The sequence below is a fragment of the Nomascus leucogenys genome, chromosome 13, assembly GCF_006542625.1.
Source record: "Nomascus leucogenys isolate Asia chromosome 13, Asia_NLE_v1, whole genome shotgun sequence".
NCBI classification, from domain to species: domain Eukaryota; kingdom Metazoa; phylum Chordata; class Mammalia; order Primates; family Hylobatidae; genus Nomascus; species Nomascus leucogenys.
Window position 1 is genome coordinate 91,100,003 of NC_044393.1, and position 24,641 is coordinate 91,124,643.

The 24,641-nt window shown below is 36.5% G+C and overlaps 1 protein-coding gene across 1 annotated transcript in view; it reads left to right on the forward strand.

Moving 5' to 3' along the window:
• The first annotated feature begins 4,785 nt into the window (after nucleotides 1-4,785).
• Nucleotides 4,786-24,641, forward strand: part of MGAM2 (maltase-glucoamylase 2 (putative)) — a 108,299-nt gene continuing 88,443 nt past the window's right edge. Inside the window, exons 1-6 of the mRNA XM_030825795.1 lie at nucleotides 4,786-4,891; nucleotides 8,246-8,325; nucleotides 18,882-19,005; nucleotides 19,739-19,848; nucleotides 20,152-20,306; nucleotides 22,313-22,484. Of these exons, the coding sequence (XP_030681655.1) occupies nucleotides 4,786-4,891; nucleotides 8,246-8,325; nucleotides 18,882-19,005; nucleotides 19,739-19,848; nucleotides 20,152-20,306; nucleotides 22,313-22,484 (747 nt within the window). The remainder of the gene's footprint in view (nucleotides 4,892-8,245; nucleotides 8,326-18,881; nucleotides 19,006-19,738; nucleotides 19,849-20,151; nucleotides 20,307-22,312; nucleotides 22,485-24,641) is intronic.

A 24,641-nucleotide genomic window follows, 5' to 3' on the forward strand; every position in this document is an offset into this window, starting at 1 on the left:
GGTGTCAGTGTTTGGAGGACAGGTTGGGGGAGGTCTGGTGTGAGATCCTCATCTCTCATTGGGATAAATTAAGGACAGGGGAAACAGATGGGATCCTTCTGGAAACTATCTCAAGATGGCATGGGTTTGGAGGAAGGTGAATTCCTCCCAGCTTTGGGCAGGAAGGGTTTCTAAGTAGGGAAGAATTTCTACCTTTAGGAATCCCCATCCTATCCTCTGCCTGAATGATAATAGCTCCTAAGGCAGGAAAATGCCCAGGGTTATTCCCAGAGTGTTCCTGAACTTCCTGAGCTAAGGTGCTGAACCTGCTCCCTCAGGAGGATTGAGGAGCTGTGGACTAGGTCCCTGCTGCTGACTTTTAGAGGCTAGAAAGAAAAAAATCTCCCTGTGGTGAGAAATAATACTTGGAGAGGGAGACCAATTGATGAATAACGCGTTTGCTGTGGTATTGAGTTGTGGGCTGTGTGTATAAGAAACGAAGTTTGATACCATAGCATTCTTGGGGTAGGTCCTTCATACTTCTTTCCCTACCTGAAATTCCACCACTGGAGACCGATCCTCTAAGTCTTTAAGCTCTGCAGCCTAGGATACATTGTGGAGAGGGTATTCAAATACTATTTTAAAAAGTAGCGGCTCTTAGTGTTTGTCTCAGTTCCACCACTAACCGTGACTAGACAAAATTCCTTAATATTCGTCTGTAAAATGGAAATCATGATATCTGTCTGATCAGCTTCAATGCAGGGATTTTATGAGAATACAGTAATATGATATATATTTTATGGGGATTAGAGTATATCTTTTAAATAGTTTAGACTAAAAGAGAGAGAGACAACTGATTAATTTAGGTAAACAGTAAAGAATAGTTAATAAACCCCAATTTTAATCCCAAACCTCATGTCTCCAAGGGCTAAGGGTTCTTCCTAAATGCCTGTTGGCAAATTACCTGTAGATCCTAGTTCCTTACCTCTATTTCAATATTAAAGTGCTTATTTTATGGAATTATTACACATTAACCTAAAGGCTACCGTAATTAAAAATCGAAGCTATATACCTATATAAAAATATTTGTAGAAATGGTCCTGGCATTGGGGAGGAGTTGAGAAGAGCAGGGATGCAGGGAAATGTAAAGTAAGAGGAGATGCAAAATAAACATAAAAATAAGAGAGAGAACATTCTTTGTCCCTGTTGACTTATATTTAATAGCTTGTTGCTGCATAAGTGCTGGTTTAGTATGGTGGGAATATGGGGAGAGGAGAGGCTGAGCGGCTGGGGTTAGGAAATGCCCTGAAGACCTTTGATCACAAAGCTAAAGGGTTTTTGGTTTATTCAGAGATCCATTAAAGGCTTGAATATAGGAGATCCAAATGACCCTGTTTGTGCTGGTCACTTGGGTAATGACCCAAAGATACCGGGAAATTAGTCTGACTGAACTGTTAACTGGCTGTGAGAACTAACAGAAAGAGAGGAATTAAAGAAAATTCCTAGGTTTTTCTTTTATAACGTGATTCTATCCCTCAAGTAATTAATTATTTGAGGAACCGATAATTTGGCCAAATTGACAGGAACTGGGAGTGAGGTGTGGGGAGAGACGATTTCATGTTTAAACATGTTAAATCTTGTTGTATCTGTGGGACATCCAATAGGCAGTTGAATATATGAATCTAAATCCCTGGGCTAGAAATACAGGTTGGATTGCCATCACATGTCACATAAAGTCACATGAGTGGTGGAGATTACTCAAGGTGTTTGCGTAGTTTAAAAAAGAAACCTACATCAGAATTTGGGGGACATCAACATTTAATGAAATAGGGCTGAGTGTGGTGGCTCATGCTGGTAATCCTGGCACTTTGGGAGGCCAAGGCGGGCGGATCACCTGAGGTTAGGAGTTCAAGACCAACCTGGCCAACATGGTGAAACCCTGTCTCTACAAAAATACAAAAATTAGCTGGGCATAATGGCGGTGCCTGTAGTCCTAGCTACTTGTGGGGCTGAGGCAGGAGAATCACTTGAACCTGGGTGGCAGAGGTTGTGGTGAGCTGAGATCGTTCCACTGCACTCCAGCCTGGGCAACAGAGCGAGACTCCATCTCAAAAAAGAAAGAAAGAAAGAAAGAAAGAAATAGGAGACTACAAAGAATACTGAAGATAAGCCAGAAATCGAGGTGGAAAGCCAAGATTCCTATCAAGGAATCCATAGGCGGAAAGTTTCATGGAGGAGGAAGTGGTTAAGTGATTAAGACAGCGCCCATTGTATTCAGCCACTATGTCACTAGTAACCTTGGTGGGAGCATTTCCAGCGGAATGCAGAAAACACAGCCAAGCCAATAACACTTGAGGAAGGGAATACAGAAAGTGTGGAATTATCGTTTTGGAAGATTAGCTCTGGAAGGAAAAAGAATGTTATTATGTTACCTGGAGAAGCACATACAGTCAATAACAGAGTTTGGGGTGATTTGGGGTATATTTATGAAGGAAAGATATTTAGAGAGTGAATTTGATAATGCAAAACAAGAAGAGATAATTGGTGGAGTAAAATTTTTGAGAAATTCAACAACTGAGAGATCTAGATAACAGATGCAAGCATTATGCCTAAACAAGAAGAGGAAAAACTGTTTCATTGAGAATAGAGGGGGACAAATAAGAATTTACCCAGATGTGAATAACCTTTGTGGAAAAGCTTGGCTTGAGAAGCAGAGAGATAGTATAGTTTCTGCAAAATCGTTATTTTTTTGTTATATCAGAGATGATATTGCATGAGAATAAGAGTGTAGGTAACAGAGGTCAGGCCTGAAAAGAAGGATAGAAGGAACAATTTTTTAAATTACTGCTGTGAGGACAGGCACGGTGGCTCATGTCTGTAATCCCAGCACTTTGGGATGCCGAGGTGGGTGGATCACTTCACGTCAGGAGTTCGAGACCAGCCTGGCCAACATGGTGAAATCCTATCTCTACTAAAAATACAAAAAGTTAGCCAGACGTAGTGGCATGCACCTGTAGTCCCAGCTACTCAGGAAGCTGAGGCAGGATAATCCCTTGAACCTGGGAGGTGGAGGTTGCAGCGAGTTGAGATTGCGGCCACTGCACTCCAGGGTGAGACTCCATCTCCAAAAAAATAAAATAAAATAAAAATAAAATTACTGCTGTGAAAAGTGAGAGGCACTGTCAAGACCATCAGTCGGCTTGCAGGCCCAGTTTATTTAGGAGATTATGAGCCTCAGTGACACACATTGAGCTAGGTGTGTCAGCACAGAAGGCAGATGTTTGGATGGAGAGTTTCATCCTGCAGATTCTGTTAGCAGATAGGGAGCAAGGAAGATGAGAGCAATGGCAAGTTAAATAATCAATACTGAGGCCTAGGTCAGTTAGGGTTAACAGCTAGGAAGGGCTAAGAGATTAAAAGGAAATGGAAAGATAACAGCAGCCTTGATGTGATAAAATACTTTATTAAAATAAAGTAAGGCAGACCGGGTGCAGTGGCCCATGCCTGTAATCCCAGCACTTTGGGAGGCCAAGGTGGGCTGATCGCCTGAGGTCAGGAGTTCGAGACCAGCCTGACCAACATGGATTAATCTTGTCTCTACTAAAAATACAAAATTAGCAGGGCATGGTGACGCATGCCTGTAATTCCAGCTACTCAGGAGGCTGAGGCAGGAGAATTGCGTGAACCCGGGAGGCAGAGGTTGCGATGAGCCGAGATCGTGACATTGCACTCCAGCCTGGGCAACAAGAGCGAAACTCCATCTCAAAATATATAAATAAATAAATAAATAAATAAATAAATAAAATAAAGTAAGACAATGAGACAGTAAAAGGACATTGCTCATTTGCATATGGATTTACAATTTCAAAAGTGGAACAGTTCTGGGGATGATAAATTCCAGGGGCTAGCTAACATTTGAGGATGATGGAGATGGAATGGCAAAGAAGGCATTGCAGCTGAGGGCTGTCATGGATCTGTGAGACATGTAATAATGTTAGATTTACTAAAATTAGAGCAGAAAAATGAGAACACATCCAGCGTTTGATCTCATTTTTGTGGATGAAGAAATACAGATCCAAATAGGTAAATAGCCCATCTGTTAGTAAGAAAATCAGGACAAGAATTCAAGCCCTTTGATTCCCAGTTCAGTACATCCTCCAATATAGAAAATATTTTAAATCTTGGGTCAATAAATTATCTTCGGGGTTACTGGGAGCCACCAAATTTATGTGAGTTGTGTGGTGTAAACATACCAGCAAGCCTTATGCTGGGTATCAGGGTCATTTTTGTTACCAGATCCTTGAGCGTGTCAGTGATGTTTAAACAGTCTAAACAGTGGCTTCAGCATCATGCCCAGGGCAGTTGAAAGAGGAAGACTTAGATTCAAGTTTTGCTACTTTCTCTCTCCCTGAGCATACCTTCCTGTCTACTACATTAGGTGGATGTGAAGATCAAAGTGACATCTAAAGGGTTTTGTGAACTACCTCAGCCCCTCATCTTTCTTCTGTGTGTTATTCCACAACATTTTCCCTTCAGTTCTTCATGTCTGATATACTTTTCCTTGGACAATCCTCAATTCCTCTACATGCAAAAAAGGCAAGAGCTCTACAGGTGTTGGAGGTAAAGCTAGAGTTAATTAGGGACACTGATAAGTGGAAACAAATATTCTTTAGATTATGTAAAGAGGATGCTGATAATCAAGGTCATCTTGCAAACAATTCCACGTTTGGATACAATGATTATGTATCCTCTTAGATTGGTGGGGCCTTGTGATTTGTTGTAACCCAATTATCTGTGTCTATCTAGATGGCGAGGAAGCTCCGTGTATTGGAAGTCCTTCTGATCATCTTCTGCATAATTGTGGTGGCCATAGACATCCTCTTGCTGCTTCTTGTGTTGGAGGAAACTTCAGGTAAAGGAGATGCTTGTGGGTTGGAAGGCTGGGTAAAGGAAGTCCCCTCTAAATGCCAAAGAGGTTATTTTGTTCTTTTACTTTTCAATATGCCACCACATTGCAGTATTCAAAATTCACATCCATGATTAGTTTAAGTTCAACTCCAAAAGATAAGTGTTCTTTTTCTGCACTGAAACCCTGAATGCTAGTGATATTTAGGGTCTGCCAAGCCCCATTTGGTGCAATTTTAACAAGATGCAAAATTAGGCTCACCAGATGCTTGCCCTTCAACCCAGAGCCATGAAGTCATACTGCCTTCAATGAGAAGGGACTGTTAAGCTAACAGTGCCCAGCCCCATTATATTATGGAAAAGGAAACTAAGGTTACAGGGAGGAGGTGGGATGATTAAGTTGGCCTGGTTATACCAACATACATAGCTATAGTTTCTTCATATGTGCCTTTGAAACTGTTTTGTCTGTCTGTCTGTCTCTCTCTCTCTCTCTCAGGCACCCAGAAGCATCAAACAGAATGCCTTCTCTTTCATGTACATATTATACTTTAAATAATAAAATGTGTGTAATTCAAAAATGTATTTTCAGTTAAAGCTGAATTTGGGCTTTGTTCTGCTTGACAAGCTCACTTTACAGATGTGAATTGAGCCTACAGTGAAAAGAAGCTGTCCTGATAGTAGAACCCTACCTGTTCCATCTCTTTTCACCTCTCTTCGCAGTAAACATTAAGACACTTTCTAGGAACTATTACAACTTTGAAAGATGATCTGAAAACCATTGATATAAGCCATTTTGAGCTTATTCCTACTTCTCCCCTATAAAACATTTTTTGGGTAACAAGTCTCCTGAGATTGCTATCCAGTGTATATGAATAATTGGTTTATTTTATTTGATATAAAACTAGATCTTCACACCTGCATTCACCCTAAACCACATTCTGATTTATGCAGAGTAGTTCTGCTTTTAACTGTCTTACATACTGAACTTTTCTCTGGTTTTTTTTCTTTTTGAAGATGTATTTCCATGGGTTGAAAGGGAGGCTTTAAAATCAATTTGTTTTTATTGTGGTAAGAACAGAACATAACATCTACCCTCTTACTGGATTTTTAAGTGTGTAATACAATATTGTTATCTATTGAAACAATGTTGCACATCAGATTTCTGGAACTTATTCATCTTGCATAACTGAAATGTTATACATGGGGATTAGCAACTCCGCATTCCCTGTTCCCCCAACTCCTGACAACTACCGTTCTCTTCTTTGCTTCTATGAGTTTGACTATTTTAGATAATTTATGTAAGTGGACTCCCAGAGTACTTGTCCTTTTGTGACTGGCTTAATTCACTTTGCATAATATCTTCAAGGTTCATCCATGTTGTTGCATATTGCAGGAATCCAGTTTTAAGACAAGTTTTTATTGCAATGTATACATGTGTACACAAACAAATGTAGAGCCATAAAGATAGTGATAGTGAATATATTTGGGGGCTTTGTTTTGAATCAAAACGAAAGCATTAAAGGGCACCTGCTAATACCCACAGTAACTGTTTTCTCCAAATTCTGATGAAATTCTGGATTTTAGATGGTTCATGGAGTCCATGAACCAGTCCTACTTCTGCTGTTGTTATGGGGAGAAGATTCCACAAAGTTGATAAAGCCTAAAGTAAGAATAGCCAATGTTGAGTGAAGATGTATATTTCCAATGGGGCCAATAATGTCTTCCTGATATGTAGCCTGAGCCCTCTGGTGTCTTTAAGCAGCTGTGCCTATAAATAAGAAACTAAAGAAAAAACAGTAAGAAAAAATACTTTTCCAGCTATTTATTCAGGGCTTCCCTGGTAACAAAAAAAAAAATAATGTTGGATCCCTACCTGACAACATATATAAACATTAACTCAAAATTGATCAAAGACCTAAATATAAGAGCCAAAACTATAAAACTCTAAGAAAATGTAAATAAAAATGTCTGTGACCTTGGATTAGATAACAGTTTCTTAGATGATACCCAAAGCACAGCAACCAAAGAAAAAAATAGGCAAATTGGACTTCATCAAAATTGAAAAAAACTTTGTGCTTTGAAGCACACTTTGAAGAAAACTATCAAGAATGTGAAAAACAATCCACAGATTCAGGGAACATATCTGCAGATGACGTATCCGATGTTAGGCCCTTATCAGATACACCATTTGCAAATACATGTCTTTTTACATCCTAAGATAATACATTGGAATATAAGAGAACATATTCTCTTAGGATGTATAAAGAAATACTACAAATCCAAATTTTTTAAAAAAAGGTTTCTAAATGAGTAAAACATTTAAATAGACATTTCTCCCAAGGAAATCTATAAATGGCCACTAAACCCATGAAAGTGTATTCAACATCATCGGTTATTTGGGAAGTGCAAATCAAAACGATAACATACCACTTTCACACCCACGATGATGACTATAATTAAAAACAGATAAAAACAAGTGTTGTTGAGGTTACAGAGAAACTGGCTTCTACATGGCTAAAATGGTGTGGTTACTTTGGAAAACTTTGTCAGTTCCTGGAGAAGCTACAGATAGAGTTAACCACATGACCTAACAATTCCACTTCTAGGTATATAACCAAGAAAACTGAAAACATAGCTCACAGAGAAACTTATGCGAATGTTCATAGCAGGATTGTGTATAATGGTCCAAAAGTAGAAACAACCCAAATGTACATGAACCGATGAATAGACAGACAGAATGTGGTCTATCCACACAAAAAAAATGTGATTCAGCCATTAAAAGCAATGAAGCACTGATACATACTACAACATGGATTAACCTGCAAAACCTTACCCCAAGTGAAAGGAGCCAAGCACAAAAGGCCACAAATTTTATGATTCTTTTTATAGAAAACGTTCAGAATAGGCAAATCCATAGTGATAGAAAATAGATGAGTGTTTGCCAGGGATTAGGAGAACAGGCGAATAGAAAATAACTGCTAATGTGTATGTTTTTTTCTTTTTGGAGTGATGAAATTGTTCTGGAATTCGACAGTGGTCATAGGTTGTACAACTTCATAACTAAAAACCATTGACATATACTTTAAGAGGATGAATTTTGTGGTATATAAATTGTATATGTTTAAAAAGCAAACAAAGTAGAAATAAACGTGTTTAACCTTGGGGAAGTGTTAAACATCATATGCAAATATAGCTACCAGCTTGGAGAAGTGTTAAACATTGTATGCAAATATAGATACCAGCAGCTACCGGTGATCTGTTGTGTGGAGAATTGGCAGAAAGTCTGTAACTTTGCTGGCTTCCTTCCTGGAGCTGTGATTACACTACACATTTTCAACTTTATCCTTTAATTCCTATGCAGATACTTCATTTACTCCAGAGTGCCCAGAGATTCCCCAATCGGAAAGGATAGACTGCACACCTGACCAGCAGGTGACCGAGGTCAGAGAAATAAGGTCCCTTTTTGTGGCCTACGGGGTGTTATTGAAAAGAAATGAATATGTGAAGTGGGGAAAGGGCAGGGGCGGCATGGCTTCTGGGCCTCTGATTTGTTTGGAGTTCTTTCTTTCTTACCTTATTGAAATAACAGTATTAAGATCATGAGGGAAGCAGGGTTGAGAAAAAGGAAGAGTAGGAAAAGCTAACAAGAATCTTAATCTGTGGATTATAAAGTCCAACGTGGAGGGCGATTACAGGTGTTACTAAGTGTACCTTAGGTGTGATTCCAAGGATTGTAGTAGAAAGGTTAAATGTTTGTGGGCTAGACTATGTATTCTTTGAGAATAGAGGCCATTAAGCACATGCAAATAGGGAAATCCATAGTGATAGAAAATAGATTAGCATTTACCTGAGTCACTGGCTGAGTCACTTATGGAACTCAGGCAACTTGTTACAAGAGCCCTCTGGATTACGTTATTGGTAATAGAGGTCCCAATGAATATGTGCTAAAGAACACAGGTTTTCTCCCTGAGTAGCTTCCATAAAATAGCAGCTACTTGAACCCTGATTAGTTGTGACTTAGGACTTTTTCATAAAGGTTGTACGTATTTATATATTTAAATTTTATTTCTTGGCCCCATATTCTAAATTCTATATCTTCTTGAGATATTAATTAGGACAGTATTGAATTTTAGGTTAAATTTTAAACAATATTGACATTTTGATAGTTTTGAATCTTCTTGTTACAAAAACATAGAAAGTATCTCCATTTCAGTTCTTTTCATATATACATATATTTCTTTCTTTTCTTTTTTTTTGAGACAGAGTCTCACTTTGTTGCCTGGCTGGAGTGCAGTGGCGCGGATCTTGGCTCACTGCAACCTCTGCCTCCCAGGTTCAAGCAATTCTTGTGCCTCAGCCTCCCGAGTAGCTGGGATTACAGGCGCCCGCCACCACACCCAGCTAAATTTTGTATTTTTAGTAGAGGCAGAGTTTCACCGTCTTGGCCAGGAGGCCTCGAACTCCTGACCCCAGATGATCCACCTGCCTCGGCCTCCCAAAATGCTGGGTTTACAGGTGTGAGCCACCATACCCGGCCCATATATACATATATTTATTTCTTAACTGAGTTTTATGTTTCTCTTGTATGTTTTATTGCATGTGAATTATGATATTTTCCCTAGGTATTTCACTTCCTTGGTTTCTACTGTAAATATAATCCATTATATTTTGTAACTTGTGCTTCTTTTATTATAATGCTTCTTTTCTTACTATTATTTTATTTTTATATTTATTATTTTTACTTTATATTATGTTTATACAGTATATTTATATTCTATTTATTATATAATTGATCAAGTTAAATCTCTTATTGTTTATAAAAATGTTTTGTAGTCCCTTCTCTGGATATTAAGTATAGAATTATATTACAGGAAAATAAGGATAATTTTTCTTTGTATTAATATTATCTTATACATCCATATGTCTAATCGTATTGTCTATTTCTTCCAGAATAATATAATTAAACTGATGATGGTTGGCAACCCTTATTTTATGCTTGACTTTAATGGAAATTCGTGGGCAAAGTATCAAGCACAAAGTTAGCTATTAAGAGAATTGTTTTATTGATATATGTTAGGAACCATCTTTCTATTCTTATTTTAACTTTTTTTTAAAAGAAATGGAAAATGGATTTTTTCCAAAAATTTAGTATTGAACTTTTCAAACAAGTTTACAATAATACCCATTACCTACCACTTTAAATTTCACCATTAATATTTTACTTTGCTTTCTCATATTTATCACTTATCCCACACTTCATTCATCTATTAATCTATCTGATTTCTATGCATTTGAAAGTAAGTTCTAGAAACCAGTTCACTTTTTCATAAATTTCTCACCATGTATATTATTAGCTACAGTCCAAAGTTTGATTATAGTTATTTATCTTCAGATATTACACTTATATACAACGCAAATACAAAGAGTTGTTATTAATACATTTTGCACAATTCTTTGGCACATATTTGTTGAATTACGGCAAATGACTACACACATGTAAGCCAAATCATTCTATACCCAAAGATACAGAATGTTACCATCACCACAGAAAGTTATCTTATGACATTTCCCAATAGTTATTCCGACTTGTACCCCTTAACAGGTAATCACTGATATGATTTATCTCCACCTTACTTTAAGTTTTGCTTGTTGCAGAACTTCATATGAATGGAATCATGTAGTGTAGTGTAAAGCCTCTTTCATTCAGCACATTTTTGAGATTCATCTTTATTGTTGCAAATATTAGATAATTCTTTGTACCATTGAATGATATTCCATTATATGAGTATGCCATAGTTTAACCATTCTTCCCTTGGCATATAGTAGGATGTTGTCCACTTCATCCACATTTTCAAACTTATAAACTTCAAGTTATATTAAGTATGTCTTTTTGTTGTTGTTGTTGGATGGAATCTCGCTCTGTCGCCAGACTGCAGTGCACTGGGGCGATCTTGGCTCACAGCAACCTCTGCCTCCCTGGTTCAAGCAATTCTCCTGCCTCAGCCTTCTGAGTAGCTGGGACTACAGGCATGCACCACCATGCCCAGCTAATTTTTGTATTTTTAGTAGAGACGGGGTTTCACCATATTGGCCAGGATAGTCTCTTGACCTTGTGATCCACCCCCTTCGGCCTCCCAAAGTGCTGGAATTACAGGGGTGAGCCACCGCGCCCGACCCCAAAATTATTTTTATGAGATTTAGCCTATTGTTAGGTATAGTTATATTCTTTTCTTTTTTTTTCTGTATCCACCCTACTCTTGATAGGCATTTGTGAGTTTTCATCTAGAGATTTTTTTTTTGAACCATGCTGCTATGAACAGCACGATTCAAACAAATTTGCATCAAATTTTTGGGTATCTTTGGGTGAACAGTTAGAAGAATTTTTATTGGCTCTATACCTAAGGATGGAACTTTCAGTCTATAGGATATGTACATGTTTAACTTTAGCTGACACTGCAAAATCATTTTTCAAAGTATTTGTATCAATTTGCATTTCTTTTAGGAGTATATAGGAGTTCATTTGCTCTACATCCTAATCAACGCTTGGTGTTTTCTCCTTTTTCAATTTAACCATTCTATGGTTTTAATTTTCATGTTTCTCATGACTAATAAGGTCAAATATCTTTAGAAATGCTTATTGGCTAGTTGGTAATCATATTTATGAAATGTCTTTTTAATTTTTTTGCCTTTTTTTCTACTGAACTGTTCATCTTTTTTTATTGCTTTGTAGTAGTTTTTTGTGTATTCTGGATACAAATCCTTTGTTAGATATATATCTTACTCTATGGTTTGTCTTTTAACTCTCTTAATGGCGACTGTTGATGACAAATAGTTCATAATTTTAAAATAGTTCACTTTATCACTTTTTCAGTGGTTGGTTCATTTCATATTCTATTTAGTAATTCTTGCCTACTCCAAGGTCAGAAAAATATATTACTATCTTTCCCTTAAAAGCATTATTGTTTTATCTTTCAAATTTAGATCTTTTATGAATATAGTACTGATTTTTGTATATGGTATCAGGTAAGAGTCCAGAAACTTTTTTTTGAGTCGGAGTCTTGCTCTGTCTCCCAGGCTGGAGTGCAGAGGCGCGATCTTGGCTCACTGCAACCTCCATCTCCCAGGTTCAGGTGATTCTCACACCTCAGCTTCCTGAGTAGCTGGGATTACAGGCACCCGCTATCATGCCTGGCTAATTTTTTGTATTTTTAGTAGAGATGGGGGGGTTTCACCATTTTGGTCAGGCTGGTCTCGAACTTCTGACCTCGTGATCTGCCCACCTCAGCCTCCCAAAGTGCTGGGATTATAGGCGTAAGCCACCACACCTGGCCCAGAAACTTTTTTTCTTGAATTTTTAATCAGTCCATCACCACTTATTGAACTGCCCATCTTTTTCCCTCTCCATTTTAGCGACACCTTTCCTGTAAATTATGTCTTTATAGGTATGGATCTGCTTCTGGAATGTATTTTGTTAAGTTATTAGTTTGTTCTTTTGCCAATACTATACAGCCTTAATTACTATTGCTTTATGATAGGTCTTAATGTGTGGCTGTAGAAGTCCTCCAAATCATTCTTACTTTTCTTCAAGATTGCCTAGCTTATTCTTTGCCCTTTAGGTTTCTGAATACATTTTAATTTTAATGTCTCTCATACGAGCCTGCCAGTTTTCTCACAAAACTTACTAGAAATTTTATTGTGATTACATAAAATTTACAGGTTAAATTTGGGAAAATTACCATCTTGACAAGGGTGAATATTTCAATTCCTAAACATGGTATATATCTTTCTATGTACTGAGATCTTAGTTTTGAAATTTTTGATATAGAGCTTTTGCACATGGTTTTGCTACTTTTTTCCTGTTTGATTCTATTCAAGTCTTATTCTTAAATTTTAATTTTCTGTTTCTCTGTTGTTGATATATAGATTAAAAGTTGATTTTTGAATACTGATCTTGTAACCAGAAATCTTAAATTTACTTATTAATTGTACTAGTTTGTAGACTCTTGTTTTTTTCTGATATGATAATGTTACCTGCAAATAATAACAGTTGGAAGTTTTTTCCAATGTATATTCCATTTTCTTCCATGTCTTTTAACTCATAGGTTACAAGATTCTCTTTTCTTTCTAAATTGTCAATATAGCTTGAGACAGTTTATCTGAAAGGCAACATGCAGCTATAGTAGGTTTTAGAAAATGGAACTTCCTGGAGACTGATTTTAACTAAACGTAATAAATAACATTGCAATAAAATACTAATTATAGAAGAGGAATTTCCTGGTTTTGGAAGAAGTTGGTTACATATCATTTACAGATTTTCAGCATCTATCAGAGACTCTGTTGAAGAAATCCCTGCATCAAATGAAAGTTATACTAGACAATTTGGGGTCTGGGATATTGGTAATGGTTGAAAACTGAAGTAGGGATGTTACAGCAGACCACTTACCTAAACGTTTATTGCTTTTTATAGAGGTCTGTGGACTTTGAAACCATTTATGACAATGAAACTGACCTTTTGAATTACACTGACCCCAGTTTCAGAGGGAGCAGAGCTACTTAATGTCTGCCTTAGGAAAATCAATTATCTACCGGCCACCCAGACCCCCAAAGTCTTTCTTCAGTGATTCCTTCCAGCCTTTTTTGTTATCTGAAGACAATGAGACGGGAATGTCAATTAGATTTATGGAGAGTTAATAAGTACATTTAAAAAGATTGTATGGTTATAATTACTTTGTTTATAATAGGTATGAAGCACTGACTTAAGTTATATTTACACTGTGGCTTTTCAGGAAAATGACATCAGATGTTAGCATCTGAAATACTTGTCAGCGCTATGCCTTTTTCAAATGAGTAGTGTTGTGACATATTCTTGTTTTTGGTGTCACAATCCACACTGAACAAAGTCCTTTAACAGGAAAGATTCAGACATTATAGTTATGTACAGAATAAAATGAGAAAGTATTAATGTTTCCTGTCTATCTCCAAATTACCCCCTCCAGAGTCACCCAGAATCAAATCAATGGCTTAGTGTATATCCTTCTCTTGATCTTTATAAGCTTTTGCATCTATATATTTATTTTGTTTTAACAAAAATTTGATTATACTATATATTTTTCCAACTCGCTTTTTAAATTTAAGGCATTTGAATTTACCATATTATATTTTTAAAATAGGTTGCTTCCGTTGAGATTACCATATGATTTTCTTTTGTCAGTGTTGTGAATTATGTTAAAATATTTCTTAATTTGGAACCATTCTCACTTTTGCTTAATAAGACCTATTCATATATTGTGTATTAATTCTTTTAATATATGAATGAATTCAAATTGCTAATATTTTATTGATATTTTGCACATCTATGTTTTTTAAGTGAAATGGGCCTATATATTTTTGTTTACTTGCTTATTTGGACTGTCCTTTTTCAGTTTGTTACTAGAACTATTCTAGTTTCATAAAATGAATTAGGAAACTTTCCACCTTTTACTATATTCTGAAAATACAGTATGTATAATATGAGGATATTTTATTCCTCAAATCATTTGGGCTTTTTTTTTTTTTAGGGAAGGATTCTTAACTATCTTTCACAATTTTTCATGGTTACTGGTCATTTCAGGTTTTCTATCTCTTCTTAGACAATTTTGATTATTTAAACTTTTACTGTGTAAAGATTTATTTAATTTAGAGTTTCACATTCATTGGCTAATATTTGTTATGAATAAGTTTGCTCATGATTCTTACTCATTCTTTATATCTGTTGTCATTTTTCATTTTTGTTTTAAGCCTTGTTTGTTTCCCTTTTTTGTCAAAATAAGACTTGATAAGGTATTTCTATTTCCTTGATTTTTCCAAAAACACTCTTAGATTGATTGATTTGCCAGACTAATAACAAAACTTATCCTCACACTATAGTAATATCAGTGTGGAGTTATAACAGGAATTGACGTATAAGCCATTTGAATATAAGAAGTTCCAAAATGCATATTCACATGCTTATATGTATGCACTTAAATTTAGTTTATAATAAAAATGACACTGCAAATCAGTGATGGAAACAAGCTGGATTTGATTAATGGTGGTATCTGTCTTCCTGTCCTTGCTGACAACCCTGTGCCACTGGAATCTGGATGAATTCTTTAAACACAGCAGGCACTCAATGGATGTTTTGAGTTGATGAATGTAGTTACTTGCTTCTTTATAATTACTGCTTTAGTTTTTATTATTTTACACACTTTTTGTGGGTGTATTTTGTACTTTTCCAGTGTCTTGGGTTGTACATTGAGTTGCTCATGATCCATGATATTTTATTTGCTTTTTCTTTCCCTCATTTGTCTTCTCCTTTCTCTTTCTGGAGTCTTCTTAGTTGAATGCTGCTATCTGAGTCTGTCAGTCACTTCACCTATTCTTTCTTTCATATTTTCCATTTCTTTATTTTTTTATATTATTTTCTGGGATAATTAAATTTGATTTTTAAAGTTTTTTCATAACACTTCTCTTTCATTGTTTTCTTTTGTAATTCAGTTTAAATATTAAGGAGCTTTAAATCTTGTTGTTCTAAATCTTAGCATTACACATTCCTCATTGTTTTTTTTTTAATGGAAGTGATATGGTTAGACCCTGTGTCCCCAGCCAAATCTCACCTTGAATTTTAATACTCCCAATGTGTCAAGGGTGGGCCAGGTGGAGATAATTGAATCATGGTGCGGTTTCCCCCATACTGTTCTTATGGTAGTGAATAAGTCTCATGAGATCTGATGGTTTTATAAAGGGGAGTTCCCCTGCACAAGCTCTCTTGCCTGCCGCCATGTAAGACATCCCTTTGCACTTCCTTCATCTTCCACCATGATTGTGAGGCCTCCCCCACCATGTGGAACTGTGAGTCCATTAAATGTCTTTCCTTTATAAATTACACAGTCGTGGGTATGTCTTTATTAGCAGCATGAGAACTGACTAATACAGTAAATTGGTACCAGGTAGTGGGGTGCTGCTGTAAAGACTCCTGAAAATGTGGAAGCGACTTTGGAATTGGGTAACAGGCTGAGGTTGGAACAGTTTGAAAGGCTCAGAAGAGGACAGGAAGATGTGGGAAAGTTTGGAACTTCCTTGAGACTTGTCGAATGGCGTTTCTCAGATGGCGATGAGGAACTTGTTGGGAACTGGAATAACGGCGACTCTTGCTAAGTTTTAGCAAAGAGACTGGTGGCATTTTACCCCTGCCCTAGAGATCTGTGGAACTTTGAACTTGAGAGAGATGATTTAGGGTATCTGGCAGAAGAAATTTCTAAGCAGCAAAGTGTTCAAGAGGTAACTTGGGTGCTGTTAAAGGCATTCAGCTTATGTATTCACAAAGATATGGTTTGGAATTGGAACTTATGTTTAAAAGGGAAGCAGAGTATAAAAGTTCAGCAAATTTGCAGCCTGATGATGCAGTAGAAAAGAAAAATCCATTTTCTGAAGAGAAATTCAAGCCAGCTGCAGAAATTTGCATAAGTAACAAGGAGTCAAATGTTAATTGCCAAGACAATGGGAAAAATGGCTCCAGGGCATCAGAGGTCTTCAGAGCAGTCCCTCCCATCACAGGCCAGGAGGCCTAGGACAGAAAAATGATTTCATGGGCTGGGCCCAGGGCCTCCTCTGCTCTGTGCAGCCTAGGGACTTGGTGTCCTGTGTGCCAGCAGCTCCAGGCATGGCTAAAAGGGGCCAAGGTACAGCTTTGGCCATGGCTTCAGAGTGTATAAGCCCCAAGTCTTGGCTGCTTCTACATGGTGTTGAGCCTGTGGGTGCATAGAAGTCAAGAATCGAGGTATAGGAACCTCTACCTAGATTTCAGAGGATTTATGGAAATGCCTGGATGGCCAGGCGCAAGTTTTCTGCATAGGTGGAGTCCTTATGGAGATCCTCTGCTAGGGCAGCATGGAAGGGAAACGTGGGGTCAGAGCCCCGACACAGAGTCCCTACTGGGGTGCAGCCTAGTGAAGTTGTGAGAAGAGGGCCACTGTCCTCCAGCCCCCAGAATGGGAGATCCATTGACAGCTTGCACTGCATGCCCAGAAAAGCCGCAGACACTCAGTGCCAGCCCATGAAAACAGCCGAGAGAGTGGCTGTACCTGCAGAGCCACAGAGGCAGAGCTGTTCAAGGCCGTGGGAGCCCACCTCTCACATCAGCATGACCTGGATGTGAGACATGGAGTCAAAGGAGATTATTTCAGAGCTTTAGGATTTGACAGCCTCATTGGATTTCAGACTTGCATGGGGCCTGTAGCGCCTTCATTTTGACCAATTTCTCCCATTTGGAATGGGTATATTTACCCAATGCCTGTACCCCATTGTATCTAGGAAGTAACTAACTTGCTTTTGATTTTACAGACCCATAGGCTAAAGGGACTTGCCTTGTCTCAGATGAGACTTTGGACTTGTACTTTTGGATTAATGCTGGAATGAGTTAAAACATTAAGGGACTATTGGAAGAGCATGATTACATTTTGAAATGTGAGGCCATGAGATTTGAGAAAGGCCAGGTGCAGAATGACATGGTTTGACTCTGTGTCCCCACCTAAATCTCACCTTGAATTGTAATTGAGTTTCAATTGTAGTTTTAATTGTAATTGAAATTCAACTGTAGGCCAGGCACGGTGACTCACGTCTGTAATCCCAGCACTTTGGGAGGCTGAGGTGGGTGGATCACCTGAGGTCAGGAGTTCCAGACTAGCCTGGCCAACATGGTGAAACCGTGTCTCTACTAAAAATACAAAATTAGCCAGGTATGGTGGTGGGAGCCTGTAATCCTAGCTACTTGGGAGGCTGAGGTAGTAGAATCACTTGAACCCAGGAGGCAGAGATTACAGTGAGCCGAGACCAAACCATTGCACTCCAGACTGGGCAACAAGAACAAAACTCTGTCTCAAAAAAAAAAAGAAATTCAATTGTAATTGAATTTCTGACCTGCCATATTGCATTTTATTTTGCTGTTTTAAAAACAGATTTGTAATTTTTTTCTTAAAATTATTTCTGTCATTTCATGTAAATTCTGTCATTTCAAGTAAATTTAGGAAGGCGAATGCCTGTGTTTATTCTAACACATTGGTCTCAGTTGCCATTTGTTTTATTTATTGTAACAAAATAATTTTATGTAAATTAACCTGAAAATTATAAGATCTTTACAAAATGAATCTTGCTAAATAACACCAAAAGAATATTTATAATCAAACCACTCTGAGAAAGAACCACGTGTGATTTGTTTTTGCCTTGGACATAGTAGAGACATTGTGAATTTCTATGTTACCCTCTGTCCGAGTTTTATTTTAATCGTCTCTAGTTTTCTTAGCTTCACTTTGCTTACTTTTTGGAAATGCATTTATTTTTCTCCTGTGTTGTTAGCCACTTGCATGACTCTTTCTCATGGGAAAGTCCAAACTTCTTGGACTGGCTTCCAGTCCGCTCATGGTAAAAATACTATGTGATTTCCAGCTTCATTCTCATACTTAATGTTTTTGGCACAAGAAATGTGTGGTTTTTCTGAGTCTGTCATGCACTGCTCCTTTCTCCGCCAGGAATACTGTTCCTCTGTCTAACCTCCCCTGGTGCTTCATATCGGGACTTAACTTTCACTTACCTGGAAGCTCTCCCTACCCCACTCCATGCCTACTAGGCTGGGTACAGTGACTGTGTGTTCCCTCAGCTCCTGGACACACTTGGTGGAGCGCTCATATCATCATACTGTATGTAATTGCTTTCCTAATTGTATGGATTTGCCACTAGACAGTAAGTTTGCTGAAGGCACAAGCTATGTCTTATTTATCTGTATTATCAGTTCCATGTCTGGTAGATAATAAATACATATTGGACAGTTGGATAGATGCAGGAATAAATAAAGAACAAATAAATTAATGAATGTGATTATAACCTATCTTAAATTCTTCTTGGAATAAAATGGGTTATAAATAAATAGATAATACTTTCCTTCCCTCAGTTTATATACTGCTAACTCTGTGTCATTGTTACAGGATATCTGCAGATGGCAATATAAGTGCTGCTGGTCGCCTGTGGCAGATGCCAATGTCCCTAGGTGCTTCTTCCCCTGGAACTGGGGCTATGAAGCCAGCGATGGCCATACAAATACAAGCACAGGTGAGCACTGCCCTGATGTTGCGCCTGGGAACAACTCCTTATGGCCCAGATACGTTAACTGCAAAATAAAATAAAAGCTAAAAGTCAGGCAGGCGTGGTGGCTCACGCCTGTCATCCCAGCACTTCGAGAGGCTGACGTGGGTGGATCACGAGGTCAGGAGTTCAAGACCAGCCTGACCAATGCAGTGAAACCCCATCTCTGCTAAAAATACGAAAATTAGGGCTGGGCGCGGTGCCTCACGCTTGTAATCCCAGCACTTTGGGAGGCCGAGGCGGGCGGATCACGAGGTCAGGAGATCGAGACCACGGTGAAACCCTGTCTCTACTAAAAAATACAAAAAATTAGCCGGGCGTGTTGGCAGGTGCCTGTAGTCCCAGCTACTCAGAGAGGCTGAGGCAGGAGAATGGCGTGAACCCAGGAGGCAGAGCTTGCAGTGAGCCGAGATTGCGCCACTGCACTCCAGTCTGGGCGACAGAGCGAGACTCCGTCTCAAAAAAAAAAAAAAAAAATAGCTGGGCGTGGTGGCGGCTGCCTGTAATCCCAGCTACTCGGGAGGCAGAGGCAGGAGAATCGTTTGAATCTGGGAGGTGGAGGTTGCAGTGAGCTGAGATCACGCCTTGCACTCCAGCCTGGGCCACAGGGCAAGACTCCGTCTCAAAACAAAAACAAAAACAAAACGAAACACTAAAAGTTAGTCTCCGTTTCTCTCTCCCCATATCTTGCCACCCCTAGGATTTACTACCCAGTTGAAAAGGTTGCCATCACCATCTCTGTTTGGCAATGATGTCGCCACCACCCTTTTCACAGCTGAATATCAGACATCCAATCGGTTTCATTTTAAGGTTGGTTTGGGAGTGACTGCTAAATACATTTCTGAAGAAAGCAGTGTGCCCACATTAGGCTTCAAGTGTGGAGGCAGAAGGTACCTCTCCCCGTCTCTGCAGGAATCTCTGGATGGGATGGGCAGGCTAATTTTTATTTGATGGGGCACACGTAATTGGGTGATTTCACAAATCAGGAGCCACAGTGTGAAGAATTAGAAGCTATTCTCATGGGGTGTCATTTGAGATGGAACGTCTTTTATAGCTCTGTCTACAAGGAAGTGGTCTTATCTGTAGATGTCCCTTCTGTTTTTCTTTTGACAGATCACTGACTTTAATAACATACGCTATGAAGTTTCCCATGAAAATATTAACCTGGTTGATGGGACTGCTGATGCCTCCAATTTGAGCTATTACGTGGAGGTTACTGATAAACCTTTCAGCATCAAAATAATGAGGACAAGCAACAGAAGAGTCTTGTGAGCTTTTCAGCCCTCTTGGTGCATCTTTGAACACACAGTTCTAATATTACTCATTCTGATTTACTGTGGGTGGGCAGTGAAATAAGTACAGCTAGAGAAAATGTTTGAATATTAGAAAAATGTCCAAGAGTTTGCTGTAAAATAATAGCCTATCATGCTCATAAAACAAAGAATACTAAAATGTTTGCTAAGTTATACAATTATATAATTTATATAACTTACATAATTTGTATAATATATAATTTATATAATATAACATTAATGATATATTATTAATATTAATATAATTAATAACATTATAATCATATTATAATTATATTTAAATTATAAAATTATAAAATTTCATAATTTAAAATTAAATTAAATTATAAAAATTTAAATATGATTTAAAATATATTAAATATATAATTTAATTATATATTTCATATAATTTATATAATTTACATAACTATATAATTTATATATTTAATATATAATTAAAATAAAAAAAAAAAAAAAAAAAAAAAAAAAAAAAAAAAAAATAATAATATAATTATATTAATCGATATTAATTTATATAATTAATATCGATTAATATAATTAATATTAATTAATATTATTAATTATATTATATATTTTTTTTTTTATTTATTTTTTTTATTTTTATTATATATAAATATAATAAATATATAATTATATTATTAATAAAATAAATATAAATAATATATAATATAATATATAATAAAAAAAATATAATTATATATTAATTAATTTATATAATTAATATAATATAATTAATATTAATAATAAGCAATAATATATGATATATAATTATATAATTATATAATATGTAATCTAATTATAGAAATATATAATATATATTAAATTAAATATAATATATAATATATAACATATGTATTTAATATACAAATATGTCATATTTATACATTAAATATATTTACATATTATATATTCATTTATATTAAAAATATTTAACATATATTTAATATTCATTAATTTATATATTTATTATATATAATTTATATTTTTATTTAATTATATTTTATTTAATTATATTTATATTTTTATTTATTTATTTTTAAATATATGTATTATATATAATGTATAAATATATTATATATAATATAAATATATTAAATAAATATATTTATATATTTATTTTAAAAATAAATATAAATATTTAATACATGTTAATATACACTAATATATTAAATATAAATATATAAATATATATTTTACATAAGATAATATATTTTTATCTATATAAAATATTTATATAAAATTTAATAATATATATTTATATATTTAAATATATAGTACATTTAATATGTTTATCTATTTGTATAATATATTTATACACAGAAATATACTTGTGGTTTACATATATTGTAAAATAGGCGATTTTATTGTTTTAAATTATTATTCATACTGGAACTCAAACTTCATTGTCTATCATTTTAAATTATTATTTACTGTGAATTTTACTATCAAGCAGTGACCAACAGTTTGAGCTTAATTCGCAAACTATACTGGAGTAAATGGAAGTATTAGCGTCAGTAAAACCAGTATTCACATCCTGGTACCAGCAGATCAACAGTCAGCTGTGTTATATATCAGGGAAAATACCTATCCTCAATAGTATCAGTTTCCTTGTCCAAAAAAAGGGACTCAAAATATCCACTTTTGCTAGGGGCAATGAGACGTTGTTTATAAAACACCCAGAGTGGTGCCTAGAATGTAGTAGATGCACATTAAATATGAAGTCAACTCTGCTCTCTTTCCCCAATTGTCCAACCTGAGCTCCTGGCGTCCTGGCACTAATGCTGTCTTCCTCTAGAATCAAAGAACCAGAGGTGCCCTAGAAAGGCCTTCAAAGGTAGCATGAAAATTGCTAACGCCTGAAACAACAGAGGTCTAAGTGTATGTGGAAAGGAGAAGATAGCTTCCTGGCAGAGGAAAGAGTGTTTTTTGGTGATTCTTGCTCTACTTACCCCATGGCCCAGGTTGGACACGAGCATCGGGCCCCTCCAGTTTGCCCAGCAGTACCTGCAACTGTCTTTCCGACTCCCCAGTGCCAATGTGTATGGGCTGGGAGAGCACGTGCACCAGCAGTACCGCCACAATATGACCTGGAAGACCTGGCCCATCTTCACCCGGGATGCTACCCCCACCGAGGTGAGGTGCCTTTCCTCCTGAGTATTACCCATAGTAAGGGATACCCTCCTTCCTTTCCTGAAAGTAGCCTGCAGGAATACATCTATCTTACTTTGCTCATTTTAGATGTGTTAGTGTTGAGTAGTGTTGAGGAATATTTGTTCTTGAGGCCTATAAATTCAGGAATATAGCAATATTAAAAATAAAAAAATTAAATTAGAAATTTTCTAGCAATTCGAAATGCAGCATTTTTTAAAACAAATTTCACTTTTAATGGGAAATACAATTTCATGATTATATTAGAACCTAGTATACTTCTGCCAAATTACTATGTCTTGGTTTAATAACTGAGGAAAGGAAGGCTTCAGTAGGAGCCATGCTCAGTAGAACTCGGTGGACTAAAAATGTCTCTTTTGACAGCTTTCATACTGTTCTAGGTGTTTGCTAGTGAAAGTATGTTTCAGAGACATCAGCGTTGGCATCACCTGGGAGGTTGTTAAAAATGCAGAATCTCAGGCCATAGCCCAGACCCACTGGGTCCAAATCTGCATTTTTACAAGATCCCCAGGTGACTCACATTCATATTAAAGTGGGAGAAAGACTGCTCTGGATTAATGCCTCTCAGCTTATCTGGGGTGAAGGACTAGTTTCTTTAAAAAAAAAAAAAATCCAGCATGGGCAATAATTTTGTAAAATACAATTATAGTATATTACTGAAAAAATGAAATAAAAAAACCCAAAGACATACCAAAAAAGGCTAAATTTTCAGTAGAACAGACATAAGATATTACCCTTTTCAATTGCTATAAAAGAATTTCTAAACTTTGACTTTTGATTTTTATACTTGTCTTGTGGCTGACTGATAACAAAGGGTTTGAGGAGGTGTTGTTCCGTGGACAACGCTTTGAGTCACATAGGTTTGTAGAGCATGTCTTGAAGCCTCCATTGTGCTGATGATATTTCCTGGATCCGTTCAAGAGCTGCAAGTTGAAGTATGGTGCAAGGGAGAGAGCTGACATTTTGCAATTCATATTTGGCAGGAGATGAACAAAGCAAGTAGCACATTAACCTGTAGCCCAGCTACCAGCATCTGATGCAATGGAGGGAGTGAACTTGCTGAGCAGAGCAAAGACAAAAAAAGCAGTGGCCAAAGCATGTAATAAATGTTTGGTCAAGGACCGTGGCAAATATTGAATACTATGAATCGTACTACGTTTGACTTTCTATAGCTGACATTCCTAAATTGTATAGTCACAAATCAGATGTAATGCCTTCCATCCTTCCTGTTTTTCTTCCTTTCTTTTTTCTTTCCTTTCTCCCCTGCTTTTTTCTTTCTTTAAAATGTATTTTAAAAATTTTGTCTGTATGCTATCCAAGTGTGATGCCATTAGTTTTCCTGGCTATAATTTTACATCTAGCTGAGGCTTATTGATCTTCTCAATTTTGCAAATTATGTTGATTCTTTCTTTTCCCTCTCCTGGTATTTACCATTATCAGTATTATTGCCTTATGCTTTGGCTAAGATGATGATACTGTCACACAGGGAACTCGTAAAACATTCTCCGTATTCTAATCTCAACTTCTTTTATTCTTACAGCACTTAGAGTTACACACACACACACACACACAGACACACACACACACACACATTATCTCTTCTTATGTCAGTGCTCAGCACAGCTTTGTCACAGATTTCAATATTTTTCTTTCTCTTTTTATTAGTTTTAAGCTTTTTTTTAACGACTTAAGTATTATATGTTAACTACAGAAACATTAGAAAATACAACTAGGTGTAAAAAATTCAAAATTACTTATAATACCATCACTTTCTGCTAATATTTTGGTATACATCATAGCAAATATGTTTACAAAATAACTTGATTGAGTTATAATTTATAGGCCAAAAAATTCATCTGTTTTAAGTGTGCAATTCAATGGCTTTGAGCACATATACTGAGTTAGGCAAGCATTGTCATAATCCAGTTCTATAACTTTGACATCACTGCAATAGGATCCCTTCTGCCCTTTGAGACTTAAACTTCAGAGCTCCCTTCAGCCCTAACCAATTAATAACCTACTTTCTGTCCCTATAGATTTGACTTTTCTAGATACTTCATATCAATGAAATCATACAATATATGGTTGTTTGTGTCTGTTTCTTTCCCTTAGCATAACACT